This window comes from Euprymna scolopes, chromosome 15, assembly GCF_053919585.1.
Source record: "Euprymna scolopes isolate OS-2025 chromosome 15, ASM5391958v1, whole genome shotgun sequence".
NCBI lineage: Eukaryota > Metazoa > Mollusca > Cephalopoda > Sepiida > Sepiolidae > Euprymna > Euprymna scolopes.
This window is the reverse complement of record NC_136496.1, coordinates 53,269,853-53,292,747: the sequence shown is the minus strand read 5'-3', so window position 1 is coordinate 53,292,747 and position 22,895 is coordinate 53,269,853. Positions and strand designations below refer to the sequence as shown.

General features: G+C 33.7%; 1 protein-coding gene across 1 annotated transcript in view; it reads right to left on the bottom strand.

The window, feature by feature from the left end:
- Positions 1 to 22,895, bottom strand: part of LOC145293827 (splicing factor 45-like) — a 269,412-nt gene that overhangs the window by 195,891 nt on the left and 50,626 nt on the right. The window contains exons 2-3 of the mRNA XM_080140477.1: positions 19,535 to 19,631; positions 59 to 132 (exon numbers count right to left, since the gene is read on the bottom strand). Coding sequence (XP_079996603.1) covers positions 59 to 132; positions 19,535 to 19,595 — 135 coding nt within the window. The 5' untranslated portion in view covers positions 19,596 to 19,631. The remainder of the gene's footprint in view (positions 1 to 58; positions 133 to 19,534; positions 19,632 to 22,895) is intronic.

Here is a 22,895-nt window from a genome sequence, read left to right as displayed (position 1 = left end):
AAAAGAAGGTGAGTTTTCTATCCTAAGTGCCATCCTAGTTTATATTCTGTTTACTTACCTTAGTCTGCATTAAAGAAACTTTCTTGGCCTGGAGTTGAGAATGCAGCAATTTGTAGGCAGATGACCAACCAGCTGAGAAAATAAGAATATAAAGTTTGTATGAGGTTGACTGATTTAGTAGTCAATTCATTACATTTTTTAGATATAAATAAATTATCTGTTTCTGATAACAGGAAATGCCCATGGAGTTATCTCCCCTGATACCTATATCTATAATATAAAGCTGAACGTTTGTGTGTGTGTCTGGTCATGAATAGGCTCCTATATGGTTGACTATTACAGAAAACTGATCACATATAATGATAGAAGATGTATTGAGACACAGGAATGGGTATGTTTGATCTGGCATAATGATAATTCATTAAAATTGTGGGGTCTGCGTTCGCGCCTGGTCTCCATAGAATGGAAATAGGCACAAACTTTAATAAAGACTTTTCATATCTATCTGCGTAAGTATACTTTGATAATTATGTTTCAGTTTGAAGAAATATGGTATAATAAAATTATGGGGTGTTCGTTCGCACCTGACCTCCATAGACTGGAAATATGTCACAAAGTTTAACAAGGTTTTTTAATATAGATCGACAGAATATTGTGATAAGTGTTTCAGTGTGAACAGGTATGGTATCATAAATTATGGGGTTTACCTATTTTATTTTTACTTTCATCATATTTTGCTTTGGTTTTGATACCCCTCAATTCAACCCAAATTTACAACCCTTCCTTTTCATAACCTATCATACTTTCATAAATCAGTAAAAATAAAATAGATAAACCCCATAATTTATCATACCGTACCTGTTCATACTGAAACACTTACCACAATATTCTGTGGATCTATATTAAAAAACCTTGTTAAACTTTGTGACATATTTCCAGTCTATGGAGGTCAGGTGCGAACGAACACCCCATAATTTTATTATACCATATTTCTTCAAACAGAAACATAATTATCAAAGTATACTTACATTATTAAGTGTCATAAAAAAAACATTAAGCAAAGACAAGAGATGCTTCGCAGTTGTACCAATATGTAATAGATGAAAAAAACAGAACGGCTCTAGATAGGAATGGATACTCTTGACAGAATGCGCCCAATACAAAGATGTATGCAGATTGGAAGACCCAGGCACAATCCGAAATGAACAATCGAAGACACTTACACTGGAAACAAACAGGTCACTTTTTGAACTGGTAGGACCAGTGACGCACAACTCTACCACAAAGGAATACAAGGTGTCTTCAATAAGTTTCCAGACTTTATTGTACAATCATTTAAAATTGTTGTAGAATCTTGAAATTTCATTATGTTATTGCTATACATCTTATTAGATGACTAACCAATTTTTATGATTTCACGTTCAAATGAACAGGTACAACAGGAATTAGAATACACCTTACTAAAGCCTGATTGTCACATCTGGTGAATTCCAAAAATGTAATCTGGATGTGAGGAGGCAAGACTGGAGGTTAGGCAGCAAAATATTCTCAAACCTTTTATCACATAAAAGGAACCAAACTCCCTAATCACTGTTATGTTACTATGCCAACAATATGCAAACAATGATATCAGTATTTCAGAAGTTAACAATTTTAAATTAGTAGGACTTCTTTTGAAAAAATAAACAATAAACACGTTCTTTTTTAACATTTAATTACATGATTATTGAAAATTGAATTACATGATGCTAGGTGGGATTGACTAAAAACCAACAAATAGATAAGTCCTACTTCTTTAAATGAAGACGAGTTAAGAATCAGGTCTGGGTTTTCAGAGCCATCGAACGTGGCTTGAACCAGTGTAATATTACTAGAATTGACTGCGAAGATTGGGACACGTTATTCTTGATAATTAATTTGTGAATCCTACTAGGGACATGAATTTTATCAGATGGATGGGCAGCCTATAAAGGTCTGGACCACTTTGATGGAAACTATCAACATTACAAAAGTATTTATGAAGAAAACTTGATTGACTCCTCAATAGACACGCAAACTATAGACGGTTTATGGTTCCATTATAAAAAAATAAAAATAAAAATGAGAAAAGTTGGAAACAGAGAAACTTTTGAAGCATATGGTGGAATTACGTGGCAAAGAAGGGAAAAAGGGGAAATCTTTCCTCATATAATCAAAGGCATTCATAAACAATATTTGTTTTAAATAAATTTGGGTTATATTGTTTAAAATTAAAACAGTTTATAGTAACTTTTCTTTTTAAGCGCACACATATTTTTGGCGCACAACTATGGCCACCATAACATAAAAAAATTATATTGCTTGGTATCCGAAAAACTACTTATTTGCAGAAAATGTAAATGTGTTATTCTTTTCAGCTTACCCAAAATACAAAAGTCATCATTTTAAAGGAAAATGTTAAGGTGGAAACAAGTAAAAATTTACCATTTAAAATTATAAAAAGTTCTATTTATATGTTTAAAACTTTAAAAAATTCTGTTTAAAATAAATAAAAACTGTTTAATCTTTTTAAAAAAAAGTTGTTTTCATATTGTTTATTTTTTTAAAAAAAGTTCTGCTTATTTAAAACTTAACTTTTGAAATACTGATATCATTGTTTACATATTGTTGGCATAGTAACATAACGGTGATTAGGGAGTTTGGTTCCTTTTATGTGATAGAGGGTTTGAGAGTATTTTGCCATCTAAACTCCAATCTTGCCAGTAAGGACACTTTAGAAGAACGATATGCAATGAAATTCTGTTTTAAACTTAGAAAACTGCCACAGAAATGTATGGAATGCTTTAGACTGCTTTTGGACCATCTTGCATGTGAGACTAGAAGTGCGCAGCCCCAACAGATCACCGACTCCCAACATCATGTATCGTGGATTTTTTCGTTCGACTATTTGTCTTATGGCTCAATCGTCATTTTCTTGCTGGTGACTGTCGATAGGAACACGCATGGTTTCACAAAAGTCGAAATATAATAAATATAATTAATATAATATAATAAATCGTGGAACAAAGAAAGAAAAAACACAAACGCCAATGTTCACATATAATTGACGGTTGGATTTGTGTGTATGCGTGTATCTTCCCCCCAGTTCTATCAATATTACGTTTGTCTCTATTTCTGTTTCACAGTCCACTCTAAAAACTGTCCAACTCTCATCCGCCGCGAAGGGCATCTAGTTGTCAACTAACTGTCTCCTCTATGTTAGTATCTGAGGTCGAACCCCCCACCCCGGCTACTGGAAGCTACCCGTTTTATCTGTAGGTTTCTATTGTCCTAGTCAACTCTAAAAAGCTCAATCTAAAAATACCTACAGATTCATTGTTTGCTACTTCCTATCTATTGTTAATTGTAGGATATTTCCCATTTCTTTGTCTATAGCCCCACCCCCTCTCAGCACTAAGTGACTCAAGTCCACCTCAGGTCCACTTTATAATATCACACATGAATCAAGCATCAGTTTGTGAGTGGCATAAGAGATTTAAGGAAGGCAGGGTGTCTGTGAAGGATGATGAGAGGTGTGGGAGGAGTAAGGAAGTTAGAACATCAGAGTTGATTGGCCAAATAAAGAATTTCATGGGTAAGGACTGTCATATACCATCGTTTAGAGACAATAAGTGCACAGTTTGATGTCAGAGTAGGAACTGTACACACAATTATTCACAAAGAACTAAAGATTTGGAAAATTTAGGCGAAGCTTGTCTGAAGGGTGCTCAGAGAAGATCAGAAAGAAAGACGTCATAACAGAAGGGAGATTGTTGAGCTGATGAATTCATATCTCACAGATCTTGATGCTATGGTGACCTGCAATAAAAGCTGGATCTACTGCTATGATCCAGAGACTAAGACACAGAGTTCCCAGTGGAAGTATGCTGACTCTCGCAGACCCAAGAAGGCAAGACAGAAACTTATGATGATCCTTTTTCTTTGACAGCACAGTCATGATTTACATGCACTGCGTTCCCACTGGACAGACAGTCAATAATGAATACTATGTTGAGGTTTTTAGCAGTTCAGGAAGAGATTCTGTTGGAAGAGGTCAACACTCTTCAAATCAGGTCAGTGGCATTTCCACCAGGACAATGCACCAGTCCACAACTCCATCCTCGTCACAGACTATTTGCATGATGAGCATCAAGACAGTTCTCCACCCTCCCTAGAGTCCAGAACTTGCCCCCTGTGACTTTTGGTTATTCCTTAAGCTTAAGGAAAACCTTAGAAGCTGTTGCTATGAGACAATTGAGGAGATGAAAGAGGTTGTGACGAGAGTTGTTGACACGTTCACACAAGACGACTTTCATGGGGCCGTCCAGAAGTTGGAACGGTACAACAAGCGCATTGCAATTGAAGGAGTTTACTTCGAAGGGAACTACAGTTTCATTTGTGTACTATCAATAAAAGTGCCTATCCGAAAAAAGTCTAAAAACATCTAGAAACATATTTAATGCATCTCATACATTCTATGTCAGATACGACTGGTGGCAGTGAAAATATTACACAAGAAAGTCAACAAACAGAAATTTCACTACTTAGGCAAAACGAGAGTGAGTTTGTATGGCCAAGCCAAATTTTATGAATTATGAATTCAATATCCAAGCGAACAAACTTGCCGGCATCAAGTGAACTATTCAGACATGATGCCGAGCAGATCATAGCTAGAGTTAGAAATACAGAACACAGAAAAGGAGGGTACTGGCAGAGGTAGCTTTGCTTACTACATTGGATCAGAAGTTTTCATGGTTGGTCTGCCTGGAAGCAACAGACAAGTCAACTCCCCACTTTAATGATACCACACACCCTCTTGCACTATCCGGTATATAGAACCAAGAACAGCACAACCAGGAGACTAAGGCTTCGTTGACCTCATGATGCACAAAACATTGCAGCAGATGCAGAAAGATGTCACACATCGATGAGTCAAAAAGATTGTCCAGCAGTTGGACTCAAGTGCCACTTTCGCAGAGTGGTGAGGCACCTGAAAAAGGTATGCCTTAAATTTGAGGAGCCCACAACAGAAGTGGGGAGTCATGTTCACTATCCCTAACTCCAGATAATTTTTCTGCTTGCAAGCACAACAATACACAGCCAACAAACGTACCTCACTTTGAGTGGGATCAGGAGCAATTTCAGGTGTGCACTCTAGAACTTATGACAGTGGCGGTAACTATGATGTCAGAAACTCAGTACAAAAAAAAAACAAAAAAAACAGTGACCCAGTGCAGTCAACCCATCCCTACCTTTGCAAACATGGGCACAGACGTCTTCAAGTGGGACTGAAATTCAGAAACCACTTGAGATACCCAAAAGAGTAAATAATGTCAACCACCCATCGGATATGGGACACAATGGACAGCAATTTACACATCAAAGGTGTCTTGTTTCTGCAGATAAAGCTAAGAACAAAAGAGGCACAACAGGCTTGAGGAACTTAAAGGAATTGGCCCCCAGGTGGATGCCCACACAAAACGTTTGTCCCAAGGAAACCAGAAACAATCTCACAGAACCCAATAGAACTGAAATAATGACTAATGGAAATTTTAACTCCAGCATGTTCAACATATATCCGCATTAATCACTGCTAACAATGGATGGTAAAGCCTTAGAAATAAAGTTTATCCCAAGGGTAACACCAACAACAATTCACACATAGATACCTGTGCCTCATCAGTCGAAGAAGGTAAGCAGGAGATAGACAGAGACATTGCACTGGAGATCATAGAACCGGTACCGCTAAGCACACCTACTACTTGTTCAAGGGTAGTAGGATGATGGTTATGCTAAAAAAAGATGGGTCTCCAAGGTGCATAGGGAATCTACAAAAGGCCCCCTCAAGGATTCTATGGATCAGGGTTTGGATATGGCTCAGTAGCATCTTCATTTTGTCATACAATTCTACATTAATCACTGCACAAACAAGGGGATTGTGTTTAATCCAGTTTCATCTTGCCAAAATGGAGGTGGATTTCTGGTTACCGTAAACAGTGTTAAACCCACAAAAAGAATGACAGAAGTCATCCCTCATTTCTCTATTCCCACAATATATCACTGGGGTTAGGTCCTAATTTGAACTCATGAATCAGGTGTTGCATGCCTTTTCACAAACAGAAGTTATGGCCCCCTTTCAAGAAATATTTGTGGACAAAGAACAAAAAGTTCTATCGGGATGAAACACTTATGCAGTTATTCTAAAAATCAAAGAGTAATAGGCTAAGAAAGGTATTGAAAAGTTCAAAATGAACAGAGTGACAGGATTAGTGACAGACTACAGCTAAATAGGAATATTGTACTTCATATTTCAGAATGCAGATGTGAGGATGGTCACTGGAAGCTCATTCTGGCTGGATCCCATTTTACAAATGATGCAGAATCACAATACACACCAGTGTGGAAAGAGAAGCTTTAGCCCCGGTAGCTAGAATCCTGCCAGATGTTCATGCCTAGATTTGCTGATAACAGTGGATCATCTGTCACTACTAAAATATTTTCAAACTAGGCCTTAGAAAATATTAAAAACCTCTGCCTGTTAAATTTCAAGGAAAGGACACATGTACAGATTCCAAATAAAACATTGTTCCAGAAAACTTAATTTAGCTCCTGATTGTGCATCCCGATACCCAGCAGGTACCCCACCAAAAACCATGACCAAATGATTAACACTGCAGTCAAAACTACCTTTATATCAATGTATGAAAGTTATCCTAAATTGAAGGTTATTACATGGGAAAGGATCGTGGCCACAGCAGCCATAGATGAAAAATGCAGAACCTTTAAGAGATCTAATTTAAAATGGTTTCCCCCAGTCATGCAATGACCTTCCATCCATAGCTTGAGTTTTCTGGTCTATGCATGAAGAATTATATTGCCTGTAAGGAGTTATTATCAAAGGCAACACAATCCTGATACCTCGACAACTTTGCACAGACGTATTGGAATCTCTTCACTCCATACACCAAGGCACAAATTGTATGCTGGCAAATGCAAGCCGATTGTTCTGACCAGGTTTGGATGTTAATATCAGACAAACCAAATCCCAGTGCCGTACTTACAACATGATTGCACCAACTCAGCCAAGGGAGCCTTTGATGTCACTAGCAGAACCAGAATATCCATTCCAACAAGTGGTGATTGTTGATATACAGGATAGAAATGTTATGATCTACGATGATTGATATACTAGATGGGTGGAAGTGGCCCTAATGATGTTGGGGAGGGCCAAAATTATATGCAGCATCTTGAGACCTTGGTTTTGTATGTACAATTCCAATAAGAAGCCATTCAGTAACCTCCTTAGCAGAATTCGGAAACATACCAAAGATAAGATCTCAAGGAATGTCATGTAGGAAACTGCAAAGCTCATCTCAACGTCAACAATAGCATGATCAAAAGAATCAATGGAAAAGAGAAAATTAAAAATGATTCCAGAACAGAAGTGGAAAACGATCAAATAAGAATGGTTTATAGAGATTATTAAGCATGTAGGGAAGGTGACAATTTGGAACGGGTCATAAGAAAGAGAAGAGTTAAGACACTAACAAAATATATGTGATCAGAGTGAGGGAGCCAGTCAGAATGATAAGCTTTGAAATCACCAGAAAACAAAAATGGTACCTAACATGATGAAACAGAACATTGCTTTTTATTATTGTAATAATATGTAAGAATTCAACTTGTATCATTCATAGAGCAACCTCAATGAGATTGACGTCTTCGAAATGCCATTAAATATTAAATCATTTTCAAATTTCCAACAGGCAAGACAAATCATCATGGTCCATGTGTAGCACAATGTTTTTGCTATACAAATGACATTCAAGCATGATTTTTGAAACCTTTAAATTATCAATACAAAAGTAATTTCAAGTTAGATTTTAAATTCATTAGCACCAGATGGTTCACACATATTTTCACTTTTCCCAGTAAAAAATTCTATTTAAAAATTACTTTCAAATGGATAGTTTAAAGCATTCAAAGTCAATTCAAAATTTCCCATGGCCACAAAGAAAAATAATCATGGCAACGATTTAATTAAAAAAAATTTTTTTTTAAGTATCGATCGGATTTAAATGTCAACATTTAAAAAGTCCAATCAATTTCATTGTATTATCTTTTCAAAAATGTAAATATTGAACATGTTCAATCAGTTTCTTTGTATTATCTTTTTAAAAATGTAAATATTTTTTTCTAAAAGGTTAAAAGAAAAGAAAAAGCATGGGAGAATGAGCAAAGTAAAAGGTTCTTTCTGCTGGTTTTGCAGACCCCATGATATTAAAAAAACAAACTTAAATACAACATTAAGTACAATATTGAAATCCTCTTAAAATGTGATTTTAAAGGTTGTTTGATCTTAGAATAGGTCTTGATTTTCAAATCTATTCCTGGACAGAGAGAAGAATAGAATGTGACAAGTAAACATATTTTTGGCATTAAAGAATTTTTTATCAGTGCATTGTAAATTATTTGATAACTATTTTTTTACCCATCTTAATATGGTAAAATGCTTTTTTTTTAAATTTTATCACTAATTAAAAACAAAGAATTATTTAAATAGACAACACAACACTTTATTGTAATCAAATTAATGAAGATGATCGTGTTTAATTTGATTGCTTTGAGTTTTGATAACATATGAACAGTTTTCAGGTTATTTAATACCCAAGTCAGTCATTTGGGCAGAGCTTTTTATGATTCATTTCAAGCAGTAAATTTCAAATGTTAACTTTTATTTATATACTTTATTTACATTTGTATTTTACATGTGACACATCTTATATTTTCATATAGATTCATTGCTTTAAATTAATACTTTTATATTATTTATGCTAAAAATTGTTTCTCATGTAACAATTAGATCAATGTATAAATTGACAATATGGTTAATTACAGGGTGATACAATAAAATTATCACCTTAGAAAAAACATGATTTCATTTCCGTTTGATGAAAACTGGTTTTCTTTTTTTGTTGCAGACTATCTACTTGGCCAATTGTGTACAAATCCTACGAGCGATAGGAGCCTTCTATCATGTCTGAAAGTGAAATGGTGTTCAACGAGCCAGATCAGAGATGCACCACTGTACAACTCATGTTCTCTACCAATCCAAGTTATGACAACAGGATCATTGCCAACACCCTCAAAATGCAAATTCAGACAAATGAATGCTTGAGGGCACAGATCAATGAAGTTTCCAGCCACAGTTATGGTTTCAAGTGAGGGCCGCATCATGCCACCTCACATCTTTGAAGCCAGCTTGAAAGTCAACACCAAAGTGTACCTGGATGTGCTGAAGAGTGTGGTGATCCCCTGGTGCAATCAGGTAGCCGCTGGAAGACCCTAGCGTGGCAATAGGATTCAGCACCAGCCTACAAGTCCAAAGATACTTCAGAAGGAGTGCAACGACTTTGTACCCTTCTCTTACTGCCACCCTCCCCCTCCACCCCCTGGACCTGCTAAACTACTTCATTTGGTCAAACATCAACATCATCAACATAACCTCGCACAACACCAAAGCCAGCCTGATCACCATCATTTGCCGAGCTCCCACCGACGCTTGTGGAAAAGGCATCCTCTCAGTTCTGGACCCATATGGAGGCAGCGACTGAGGCAAAAGGTGGCTACATTGAATAGATGTCAGCTCTACTGCATTATCAAGTTACTTGAATTGATTTTTTCAATAAAAGTTTTAAAATAAAATCGTAGCGTTCTTTTCTTTAAGGCAACAATTTTATCGTTTCACCATATATATATATATATATATATATATATATATATATATATATATATATATATATAATCTATCATGCATAACAAATTGGTTATTGTCATTCTTTATTAAGTAAATATAAATAGCTCATGAGTGTACGATCTATGCAAAGTAAGGATAATAATAAGATGACTATGTCTTTTTTTAAGATGTTTTCTAGCTGTATTCTTATTCTTCTAATGAACATTTAATTGCTCAGTATTTTAACAAATTTAGGGATAAGACATTTTACATGATAATCAGCCTAAAGTGGAATATTTTCAAATTTTGTTTGAATTTTTGGTGTAAATGTTTTAAGATTCAGCAAGAAAATAGCAATCAGCTTTTACCAAAAAAGCAGATGACTTGTGAGACACTATAAATAACACATCTGTAGAATGAGTGGGAGGTCAAGATGAAGCAGAAATATTTTCTAATTTAGTTTTAAAACAACTAATGGACTATGAACCATTTGGAAATCCTCCCTTTCTGACAATCTTTAGGACTTCTTTAAGGCTACAAAGGAATCTGTCTAGCTCAACAGTCTGGACACTGACAAAACAGTAAAACGAATCATGTGACAAAACAGCCAAGAATGTTATGAGTTATGTTGAGCATCAGCTGGAAGAAACATCCAATCAAGAAACATCTTGATGGACACCTTCCTCCTATCTTGCTAAGAGAAAGAAGACTCAGGTCATTCCTGAAGAAGTCAGAACTTGTGAATGACACCCTCCTAATCCATTAATCAAATGACCTTATCAAACCTATATCCACCTTATACAAGATTTTGGACCCTATCTGGAGTATCTGCTAACAGAGATAGCTTGAAGAAATGGGGAGAATCCAAAAAGAAGACATTTATTTCATAATTAAGATTCAGAGCTATTTTTATTTAAATTTTTTTATTATTAGCCTATGAAAACAAAAGATCCATTCTTACATCTGGCAGATCTTAAATTGAAATGTTGTTTGCAAAAGCTGCAGAATGAGTAGCTAAAACACTTAAGATCAACCTGAAATTTAAAAAGTACTCATTTATATACAGCATATAGCATTTTCATTTTAAAGTGGATGGGTACCTGTGAATAAAAGTTTTTTTCTTTGTTTTTAATGTCTTAACTATAAAGAAAACCAATCATGATGAAGAACTGGGTTGTGCGGTCTGTAGACAAAACGTCTGATCTTTTAAATTTTCAAAAGTCAGACCCCCCCCAAAAAAACAATAGACCCCTTGCTGTTATTATTATACATTCATCAATACACACCAGTTTTATTAATAGATAAGAACAAGATAATTTATCTGGTACTACTTGTTCTGGATCAGAGTGTAGTATTAGTTCTGTCTTCAAAGAATAAGAAATCCTTCTTAACTGAGGTATTTTTTAACTAGCTAGAGTGCTACTTTTGAAGGAAGTAGATATTCTCTCAACATTAAACCTTGTCTCACATCTGACTAATAGTAGCAATACACATGAAAAAATTGAAATAGCTTAAAATATTTCAATATTGGTGTATATATAGAAAGAGCTTGATGAGCTAAGAAAGAATCTTTTTAAGTTTTAAAAATCTGATTAAAATTAAGGAAGTTATGACTATTTTTGTGCCTCACACGTTTGGATATTTTCCCCTCTTAAAGACTATATGCGTTTGTCACATTTTTTACACTACTTTTTCAGTAAAAATGTCATATCTTTGTTAAAACACAAGATTAAGCAATGAAATTTACCATTTAAGTATATTTTTGTACGAGGAATCAGAATATGCAACTGAAAAATCTCCCAAAGTTTATGGTTTCCAAATAATCTGCAGTAAATGTGCATAAATATGCTGCAATTCCTTAAAACTGCTATGTATCCATAAACAGAAAAGAAGTTGAACTCAAAGTTAAATTTTAATGTGCTTTATGTACAAAAAACTTAAATCTAAACATAGAACCATTTAAAAATGAATATATTGCAATATTTCTTTGGTATTATTGTAGATTAACACCTCCTGTTTAACCCCACCCCACCCCTTCTGACCACTTCTCCAGAAAAATAAAACAAACTTCTGTTAGGAACCCATCCAACAAATGTCACCATGGCATTTAGTAGGTGGGTTGCTAACAGTATTTTGTTTTACTATTTATTTTTAAGTCATTATTATGACTTCAAATATTTAAGTGTCAACTAACCGACATTTTTCTTGTTCTCAAGAAATGCTCAACACTATTTGCGGGTTTGTATTACTTGCCACAGAGGTATGAAAAAGTTGTCCCCAAAAAATAAATAAATAAAATAAAATATATATATATATATATATATATATATATATATATATATAACAAATAAATGTTATGCAAAGCAAGATAAGTTACTTTTCTACCTAACTGAATAAGTTTTTACTGTTTTTATATAATGTAAAATTTATTCGGTTCGAAAAGTAGGTAATATTCAGCACTACCCGAAAAGAAAATATGGCCGCAATTTCTATTTACATTTTTCAAGTCTTGATAATCACTTCAAAAAAAGAAATAAAGCAAACTGATGAATGAAATCCACCCAATAAATGTTACCGTCACATTTATTGGGTGGGTTTCATTCACCCTTTTGTTTAATTTCTTATTTTTAAATCTTTATTGAGACTTCAAAAATGTAAAGAGACATTGCGGCCATTTTTCTTTTTTTTCGGTAGCGCTCGCTCAACACTACTTGTCTTTCGAACTGAATAAACATTTTACATTAAAAAGAAAACCTAAAAAGTATCCAGTTAGGTAGAAAAGTAACTTACCTTGCCTTTGATAACATTTGTTTTTGACAATTTTTTTGTACTTCTGTGGATTGAAATACGAACAGTTACTTCATTTTTACTTTGTTGCAAAATGCCATTTCCATTTTAAATAAAATATCTTAAAGAAAGTATATATATATATATATATATAGATATATATATATATATAAATATTGTGTGTGTGTGTGTGTGTTCAACAGGTAAATAAGTCAGCAAATGTTATATTTAGTTTTAATTTAATAAAAAGCTGCGTTATGAAATTTTGAAGAAAATTCCATAAATTTGTTGATTTTTATTTTCGAGGTTGAAGGTGTTTATTCTATAGGCCGTTTATACTACGCTGGAGCAGGTCGTAAAAATACCTTTCGCTTAATAAGTAGAAAAAAAATAATAACGAAATAAAAAGCTTCCTAATTGTAGTTTGATGTGTTTTCTAACTGCTTTTAAAATTTCGAGAATATTGATATAGATTTTGAGGGTTTGTATTACTATACACATAGATTTGAAAAAGTTGTCAAAAACAAATATATAACAAATAAATATTATCAAAGGCAAGATAAGTTAGTTTTCTACCTAACTGGATATTTTTTTTTTATTGTTTTTATTTAATGTAACATGTTTATTCAGCTCGAAAAACAGTGTTTACCGATGTATTGGAAAATTTAAAAGGGTGCCTGACTCTCTCTTGAACACAGTAAGTTTGGAAAAAGGAGTTAAAAATAAAAAACTAGACAAAATACTGCTAAAAACTCGCTCAATTTATGTTACCGTGACATAGGCTGACATATATTTGGTGGGTTTTTAACAGTATTTGTATAGTTTTTTTTATTTTTAACTCCTTTTCTCAAACTTACCGTGTTCAAGAGAGAGTCGGGCGCCATTTTTAATTTTCAAATACATTGGTAAACACTGTATGTTTTTCGAGCTGAATAAACATGTTACATTAAATAAAAACACTAAACAAATATCCAGTTAGATAGAAAAGTAACTTATCTTGCCTTTGATAACATTTATTTGTTCTATATTTGTTTTTAACAACTTTTTCAAATCTATGTGTACAGTAATACAAACGAGATTTTGATACTTATATTGATTTTGAAAAAACATTTTGGGCTGTCCGCAATAAAACATTGTTTAATTCGCTGTTCAAAATTAATGCAATGAATAAAAGTGCATGCAAGCTATATATGTACAAAAGTTTATTTTGTTTTTTAACCATGTTTTTTTTTTTACAAGGTGGTCACCAATTACCAAGGCCTGGAAGCCACTCAGAGATAAGGGTTATTGCATGTACAGTACGTTAGTGTTGAGATTTAATAAAGTGTCTACTAAAGGGGACGGTTCATCAGGAATTTGTTTACGTTGGACTTGAAGACATCCAGGTTGTAGTCAGGTGGGAAACAGGCAGGCGGAACAGAGTTCCACAGGCATGCAGTTCTAAGAAAGAAGCTTTGTTCATGGAATCTATGTTTTGGTTTAGGCACAGATAAAGAGTGGGGAAAATTTTTGACAGTGGTTTCAGCTAGACGGGTGTTTTTCGTGAAAGATTGGCGAAGGGGGACTAGAGATTGAAGAGCACCTGCCATGGAAATAACGATAAAACAAAGATAGGCTCAAAACGTCTCTTCTGTGGGAGAGAGGTTGCAGGGAAGATAAAAGGGCATCCCCCACTAAACCACAAAGTCTATTTTGTACTCTGTCAAGGCATTATAGGCTGTTTTTAGCAGCTCCTGCTCAGATATGCAGCAGTATTCCATTCTTGGACGTACTTGGCTTTTATATAGATAGAGAATTGCATCAGTAGTGAGATATCTTCTGGAGCGGTAAAAGGATCCCACCATCTTTCCAGTGACCTTGGCAACAGACTTGATGTACGTGTTCCATTTCAGATCAGGAGTAAAGGTCAAGCCCAAAAGCTTGTCAAAACATGGGGCTTCTCCTAGACGAGAGCCATCCATTTCAATTGATGCCAGATGGGGATCAGAGCGTTGATGATGTAAAGATAGGAGCTTAGTTTTAGATGTATTAAAGGTAACCAGCTACGTCTTCCCCCACTGTACCACGCGCTCAAGATCAGAGGAGAGAAAATCAGAGAGAACTTTGTCATTTACAGCCTTTGATGTGTTGCCATAGATGGTCGTGTCATCAGCATAGATGTCAACGAATGATTTAAGTATGTGTTTTGGGAGATCATTGATGTAGATCAGGAAGAGAGTTGGGCCCAGGATGAACCCCTGAGGGACTCCAGCATTAATACTGTGGGCCTCTGATTTTTGTCCATCGACCACTACTCTTATGAGCCTATCAGAGAAAAATGATTTAATGATTGAGAAAACATTTCCAGTTATACCGTAGCTGGAAATCTTATGAAGTAGGCCTTATGCCATACCTTGTCGAAGGCCTTTGATATGTCAAGAGCAATTGCCCTAGAAAGGAAGCCTTTGTCAAGAGATTCACTAATCCTATGAGATATAACCGTTAGCACATTTGCGGTAGATTTTGCAGAACGGAAACCATATTGCGTATCACTAAGAAGGTTATTTCTGCTGAGGTGGTTGACTACTTCTTTATTTAATATGGATTCCAGCAACTTACTCATGACACACAGGAGACTTATTGGTCTGTACTGAGATGGAGATGACTTATCACCTGAATTCTTAAATACAGGGCATACTAATGAGGTTTTCCAGAGTGTTGGAAAGCACTTCTTAAGGCAATGCTTAAACAGTTTTGTAAGTATAGGAGCAAGTTCTGGTTGAAGCTTTTTTAACACTATAATTGGGATGCCGTCAGGGCCAGTTGCTTTACTGGAATCAAGGTTCTTGATTAGCTTGGCGACCTCATGCACAGATATTTGTATGTTACCTAGCGTGTTCTGTGTTATAGGAGGAACTATGGAGTGTTGATGGCCTTTGTCGAATAGAGTAGAATTAGCTGCAAAGTTGTTGGCAAATAGTTTGGCCTTGTCTGATGCTGACAAGATGACCTCTGGTCCATTGATAATGGTTGGGATAGAATGCACACTTCTGTTTAGGATCCTATTTGTTTTTTGCCAAAACTGGTGGAAACCAAGCCGCTGATCAGCTACTTTGGATTTAACGGACTGAGTATATAGCTCTCTTGCATTTTTGATTACTCTTTTACAGTGTTTGCTGGCGTTCCTGAAAGCAGCTTTAGTCTAATTGCATCAATTACGTTGGTAGCTATCGAAAAAGTGATTTCTGTGCACGATGGGAGCAGTATGTGAGAAATTGCAACGGATTCATAATGCCGAATTGGTTGGGATTGTTGTTATTATATATTCTGAACACCAAATAGTTTAAAACTAATGTTATTCTGATAACAAAATAGGGTAAATTTTTAGATTAGGTCCACCTCCACAATTTTCTTTTACATGATGAGTTTTAGAGGTTTTCGACTATGCTGAATACAAAAATCGCATTGGAATTTTGCAGAAAGAAGTAGTTACTGAGATATAAAAAGTTGTATTACGTAATGTATTCTTTGGCGGCCATCTTTTTTACGCACGTGCGCGCACGCCATAAACAAATCTATGTATCTTTGACTGACACTGCCACCTAGCGGAAACACTTTTCTGGGATTGCGCCCCCCCCCCTCATTCCTCTTGGCAAAAAAATCCATTTTCTGAAACTGAGAATGCCCACAAAACTAAAAAAATTTTGAAAACAAATAAATTCAATGACTTTTAAGGGGGGGGGGGTTCTTTTTCTCATTATGAAATTCTACTTCATTGCTCTCTGACGGTTCATTTCTTTCCCCAACGTGTCACGTAATTAGAAACCCCTCTTATTAGTCATTAAATTTATTTTTGTTCAACATTTTTTCTGTTAAGATGATACTTAAATCTGTAATCTATGATAATCGTCGGAAAAAAAACTTAGAAAAAGGGTGAAAAACGTGGATTTTTAAGGAGTGGGCAATATCGTACTTAATATTGGTCCGCCAAAAATCCACTTTTCTGAGACGGACACTGCCCCCCCCCTCCCCTCAAAGAATTGATCATTTTTTTTGTCTTTATATCTCGATAACGACTTGTGTGTGGAAAATTTCAGTGTAATTTTCGTATTCAGCATAATTGAAAACATAGAAAAGTCATCATTTAAAGAAAAATGTGGTAAATAAAATAAAAGAACATTCAAATTCAACACTCACCTTTAAAATTACCTTTATTGGTTTCGGGTATGCTGAAAACGAATATCACATGTAGATGACCATTTTTCCGTTCGTTGGGACCAAATTTGACTGGTGAGTCTTCCTCAGTTACATTTTCGTCAAACAATTAAAGTCTCATCGATTTCGACCTCAATACTTTGGCGTCTTGTTAGGTCTTAGTTTTGTAACAAGTTGTCAAAAACTTCCGAGCAGAAAGATCGCCAGTCGACAGTGGAACGGGTGGAAATGCCTAAATTTTCCATTAACATTTTATGGTCCGCACACACGGCTCCAAAATAAACATGCTTTGGCGTCACTGGTACTGAAGCACACTATAAACAAATTTATTTCTCTGCAACTAACAATCCACAAATTTCTATAAAATTGTGACTTTATTGGGTTTTCGACTATACTTAAGACAAAAATCTCATTTAAATTTTACAGAAAAAATAGTTTGCGAGATATAAATACCTGTATTACAGAATTTCAGATGGTTATGCGCACACACATGCGTATGTAAACAAGCCCATGTAAACCAAATTCACAACCAAACGATTTTTCTGCCTGAACAGTTACATCACTTCATACAGAATACCACTAACACTTTTTGTTGTTTTAATTCCAAAATTGTTTTATTAAAGTTATATTTTCAATATTTCATTTAAATTATTTGGTCGACAAAAAAGGGAAAAGAAAACATTCTGTTCTATAAAAATCTGTAATAATTCCAAAATTATTAAAATTATTTCTTCAATATTTCATTTAAATTATTTTGTTCGAAAAACAAAACAAAAAAAAAAACAGTTGTTTTATAAAAATCCAAAATTGTTTTATTAAATTTATACTTTCAATATTTCATTTAAATTATTTGTTTGGTAGAAAAAAAAAAGCAAAAACAAACACACACACAAGTTATTATTTTTTATAAAAATTCAATGTTGGTTTAACTCAAAAATTGTTAATTTAAATGATTTATTTGTTTGAAAATTTAAATTATTTATTTGAAAACAAAAAAAAATAGTTCTATTTTATAAAAATCCAATGTTGCTTCTTTAATTCCAAAATTGCTTTATTAAAATTGAATTTTCTGATGCATTTTTCTGTTCAGAAAAAAAAATCTTGTTTGTTACTTATTTGCCCGTTTATTTGACAAAGATATCTTAATACCCGGAGTCCATGGAAAGTTTAAATGTGATGTTCGTTTTCAGCATACCCAAAAACTAATAAAAGTCGTAATTTAAAAGGTGAGTGTTGAGTTAGAATGTTCTCTCCTTTTATTTATTTTTCTTTTTTTTATTTTTATTTTCTTGCAAACCTGAAATATTATTTAGTAACACATACTTAACATGGAGAGGTATGATGTTTTGAAAATTTAGAAAATTGTCCTGTTGGACCGAATGTATAAAAATGACCAATTTTTTTGAATTTAGGAAACCTCATCCCCATTTGCTAGGTAGGAAAACTGGTCTCTTATTGAATGGGTGTGGGCACCATTTTTTTTAAGGGGGGGAGGCATTCTCAGTTTCAGAAAAGTGGATTTTTCTGCTAAGTGGAAGGGGAAGGGGCAATCTCAGAAAAGTGTTTCCGTGGCAGTGTTAGTCATAGATTTGTTTATGGCGTGCGCACACACATGCGTAAAAAAGATGCCTGCCAAAGAATACAATGCATAATACAACTTTTTATATCTACGATAGCTACTTATTTCTGCAAAATTTCAATGCGATTTTCGTATTCAGCATAGTCAAAAATCTCTAAAGTCGTCATTTAAAAGAAAATTGTGGAGATGGACTTAATCTAAAAAAATACCCAAAATAGTTCTAATTAAACATGTAAGAACATTTATATTCATATTTTTATTTTTTCTTAATTCATTCTTGAATAAAAATTAAAGAACGTGTGTTGTTTACACTGTGCTGTTGCTAATACTACAGCTGCTGTTGCTAATACTAACTCGAGAAACAGAAACTTTTTTTTCGGGTAGGTCTTTTTACATTATTATCAATTACCACGGTCTTACTCAATATACAATAATACTTTTAATTGATAAAGATAGTAAAAAGATTGATTTACTTACTAGTGGGTGTCCGAAGAAATTTTTTTTTCAAAATGTTCGATACTCGTCAAAATGTTCGATACTCGTCTTATTTTTAACACAACAAAAAAAGAAATGGTCAAAAATATTTCGGACACTTGACAGTATTAAGATTAACACCTCTTCTGATTGGTTCCCAAATTTCATGACAAAATTCTTCATACAATTGTGGTACGAGCCTTTAAAAATCGGGGGGGGGGGAGGGGTAATTACAAAACCTTAACGAAAACGCCATTTTATGACGCTCACATTTTTATCACTTTATCGCTTAAAATATATAATGTACATTCATATTTATTAATTCATTTGAAAGTATATTCATTTCTGAACAAAACAGTAGTATTTTGAAGACTTGAAGTGCTTTGGTTTAAAAAATATGGCTATTTTGTAGAACTACCTTGAAATCTGTGATTATCCAAAGCGTTTTACCGTCCGTGTGTATTACTACTAATAGGGTGGTGCTAAATAAGGACATATCAATGCTTTCAAATATGCTTTATTAAACATTCTTAGAACATTAACAACACTTGAAGAGTATAATGGCAAAATAATTTGTTTAAAATTTTTCTATTTCATACTAAGTACCATCATCATATAATTGTAAAATTAATATATTAAAAAAAAAAAAAACATGTAATCAATCTCAGGTTAAAAATAGTGAAATACTTAAGGCAATATTCAAAGAATTATGACAAGTCTAACAAGATAAAAAGAAAAATACTTACAAACAACATCTGATGCTGTGTCACCTCCTTCTTTATTGTCAATTCCATCATACAAAGACATTTTGGTTTGAACTTGTACATAAACTCATGAAGAAACCTTTACAATGAAAAAGATTCACAACAAAATAAACTCAATGAATTAATTTTTCAAAATATTGAAGTGGTTGGAAATGTTTAATATAACAAGGGTTTGTGTAGATTTTCAATGTCACTTTTCAAGGCTTTTCAAAGTTTTTCGAGGACTTCTCTAGACAAAATTTAAGTATTCAAAACAAAATTTTATATCTAAACAATGATATAATAAACCAAAAACCTTAATTGACAACAGGAAAAATTATGGTACTTATGCAGTTTTGTTACTGAAATAAATCCAAACTTTCACAAGTGTTTCTATCCAGATAACCGAAAGAACCAGGATATACCAAGCTGCTTAAGCAATCAAATTCCAGTTAGCAAACAAGAAAATAATTCAATAAATTTTCGGTCAAAGTTTACAAGCAATTAACAAAATGAATTTATCGCAGCTAAGCAAAAAAGTCCAATCTGAAGAATCTGCTATCCAATTCACCCAAGAGAAGAAGCTGACCGGCACAACGAAAAAATGCCAGGTATGTGAGCAAGCTTGTCATCTAAAAAAGAAAAATTATGAAAAGCTAAATCTGGATATGCTGCAGTCCAAAATGCAGGACATAGACTTTATAATTTGTGCAATTGAAAGATGAGACTTCAAGAAAAATATCCCCTTCCATAACGCATTATGGAAGGGGATATTTTTCTTGAAGTCTCATCTTTCAATTGCACAAATTATAAAATCCATATATCTATGGCCGTACGAGATGGTGACATTTTTAAAAACATTAGCTGTGAATGTGGCATCGAGTCAGACCATACAAAATCTGACAGGAAAAACTTTTGCAGAGATGTATGTCGAGTATATTTAGCAGAATCCTTGACAGATCGGAGGCCCAAGTCGAGGTTGATGAACCTCTCTTTAATAGAAGGAAATATAATGTTGGGAGGGCCTTTTAACTACTCTGGGTCTTTAGCAGATATTACCCCACAGAGATGGAGGGTTTTCTAGTTAGCATACCAAACAGGAATGTCAAAACCCTCCTTCCACTAATAAAAAAATACATTTTGCCTGAGACAACATTCTTATCCAACTGCTGGAGGGTATACAGCAGAGTTGGAAGGAAGGTTATAAACAGGAAATTTAAACTTTGTCGACTCTACTGCATATGCAACAATAAACCACACTGAGAGAATGTGGAAGGAAGCAAAGCAAAAAAAATGAGTGCGGGGCTAATATGGACTTATTAGAAAGCTACCTGACAGAGATAATGCAGAGACAGAAATTCAAAGATCCCTTCGTCTCCATATTCTCTTCTGTAACTCCACTGTTATCAGCTGCTCTTAAAGCAAAAGACAATTTCCCAAACACCCTGCAATCTACATTAAAAAATAAAAAACATAAATATGGCCACCAAAAATTATTGAATCCGCAAAAAAAAAAAAAAAAAAAAAAAGAATCAACTCCCATATACAAAGTTTTTTTCATATTTTGTTGTTTTAATTTTTTTTTTTTTTTATCTGTGTATTCCAGTTCTTTCAGTTATTTGCCCGGAAATGCTCATGAAAGTTTGAATTCATCATGATAACAAAACTACATAAGTACCAAAATCATTTTCATTTATCTTTATTTCATGAAGTAGTTTTAAAGGTCAGTTACTTATTTACATCAAAATAATGCACAATAAGTGAAATTCAAAACCGAGTTCGTTTTTCTAGCTTATACCTGAAGTTCCAATTTGTGGCAAGGCTGAAATTTCATCTTTCAGTTGAAGTTGATTTTGGAACAAAATTGTAACTTTTCAATTTGAGTGTTGATTCCCAACACATGCATTCATATTGTTTAATGCCAGCCATGTTCGACTTCAAGGCACTTTCACTCATTTTGCTTAAAATAAATGTCTTTTTACATACACAACAATATGCCTGTCAATAATAATATTTACATTTCCTGATCCACTTATATTTGGCTAACCAAGTGCAGTTAAATATGTATTTTCCCTATTGCTACGCTCAATTCGTTTTACATTTAAATTTTGAATTTACGGTATTGTGAATACGAGAGTTCCGTCCCTTTACCTAGCATTACAAGTTGATTTTTTCTTTTTAGATAATTGTTATTTTATCAATTATTATGAAAACAGCTATGTAAAAGATGCTTAAAACCTTTGAATTATGCAAATACCATCAGTAGTTCAAAAGTTATGAGAATTTTAAGTGCAAAAATTTAGGCTTTTCCGTGGACATTTTTCTTTAGAAAAAGTGGGCTAAATTATGGACAAGAAATTTGGTAATTTCGCCATTTATTTATTTTTCAAGCTATTCTCATGAAACTTGGCATTCTTATGTAAAATTGTGTGCTCTTTCTGATTATGTAGTCAAATTTGATGTATCGCTTTACCATAAGCCATGAAATTCAGATGTACAAAATTTCAATTTTTTTTAAACTGGCGCATGGTATCATACAGTGGGTGTCTATTCATGAACAAAACTAAGTATTATAGTGGTATTCATATATAGCTTTATTGAGAGCAGGCATTTTCCTGCCTCCTCACCAAAGGAGAGCTTAATCTGGGCATAGTTATTGAATGCCTAAAGAGCATTCATGGCCGGTATTTACTACTCTCCTCAAAGAAAAAAAACAAATTGAGTAGATATGAATTAATCTCAGAAATAAATCTCAGAAAATTTTTCATATAGATTTTGGATTTCTGTAAAAGATGGAAATTTCTATAGTTGACGAGAACTTATGCATTTTAGGATCAGTTCAATTTTCAATTTTGTAAATCCTCTCTATTTGGCCCAAAATATACCCCTATTTTCTGAGATGTAACCATTAGGTACAGGCAAAATGAATGCCGATGCTCAAAATGTATAAACATTTTGACCCCTTCCTTTACTTAAAAATTCACCAAAAATCAGGAAATTAACCAATTTTAATGAAATTTTCAGTATTTATTTCAGAATGATTGCGGAATATAATGAACTAATTATCTCTATTTCAATCTTAGTGGAAATGTATTATTTTGTTTAAACAAAAAATACTTTTACTAAAGTTATGGTTTTCAGTATTGAATAAAAAATGCAAGAATTTATTTTTGCCTTTTTTTATGTAAATAAAGCATCATAATTTGTAACAATAAAAAAAATAAAATAATTTTTACAGCAACATTACTAAAAAACCCCTAATGTCCGTATTAATAAAATCAATATAACTCAAAGAAAAATTAATTTCTCAGACTACCAATATTATCACTGAATTAAACATTGTTTATCTAATATTTTCACACAA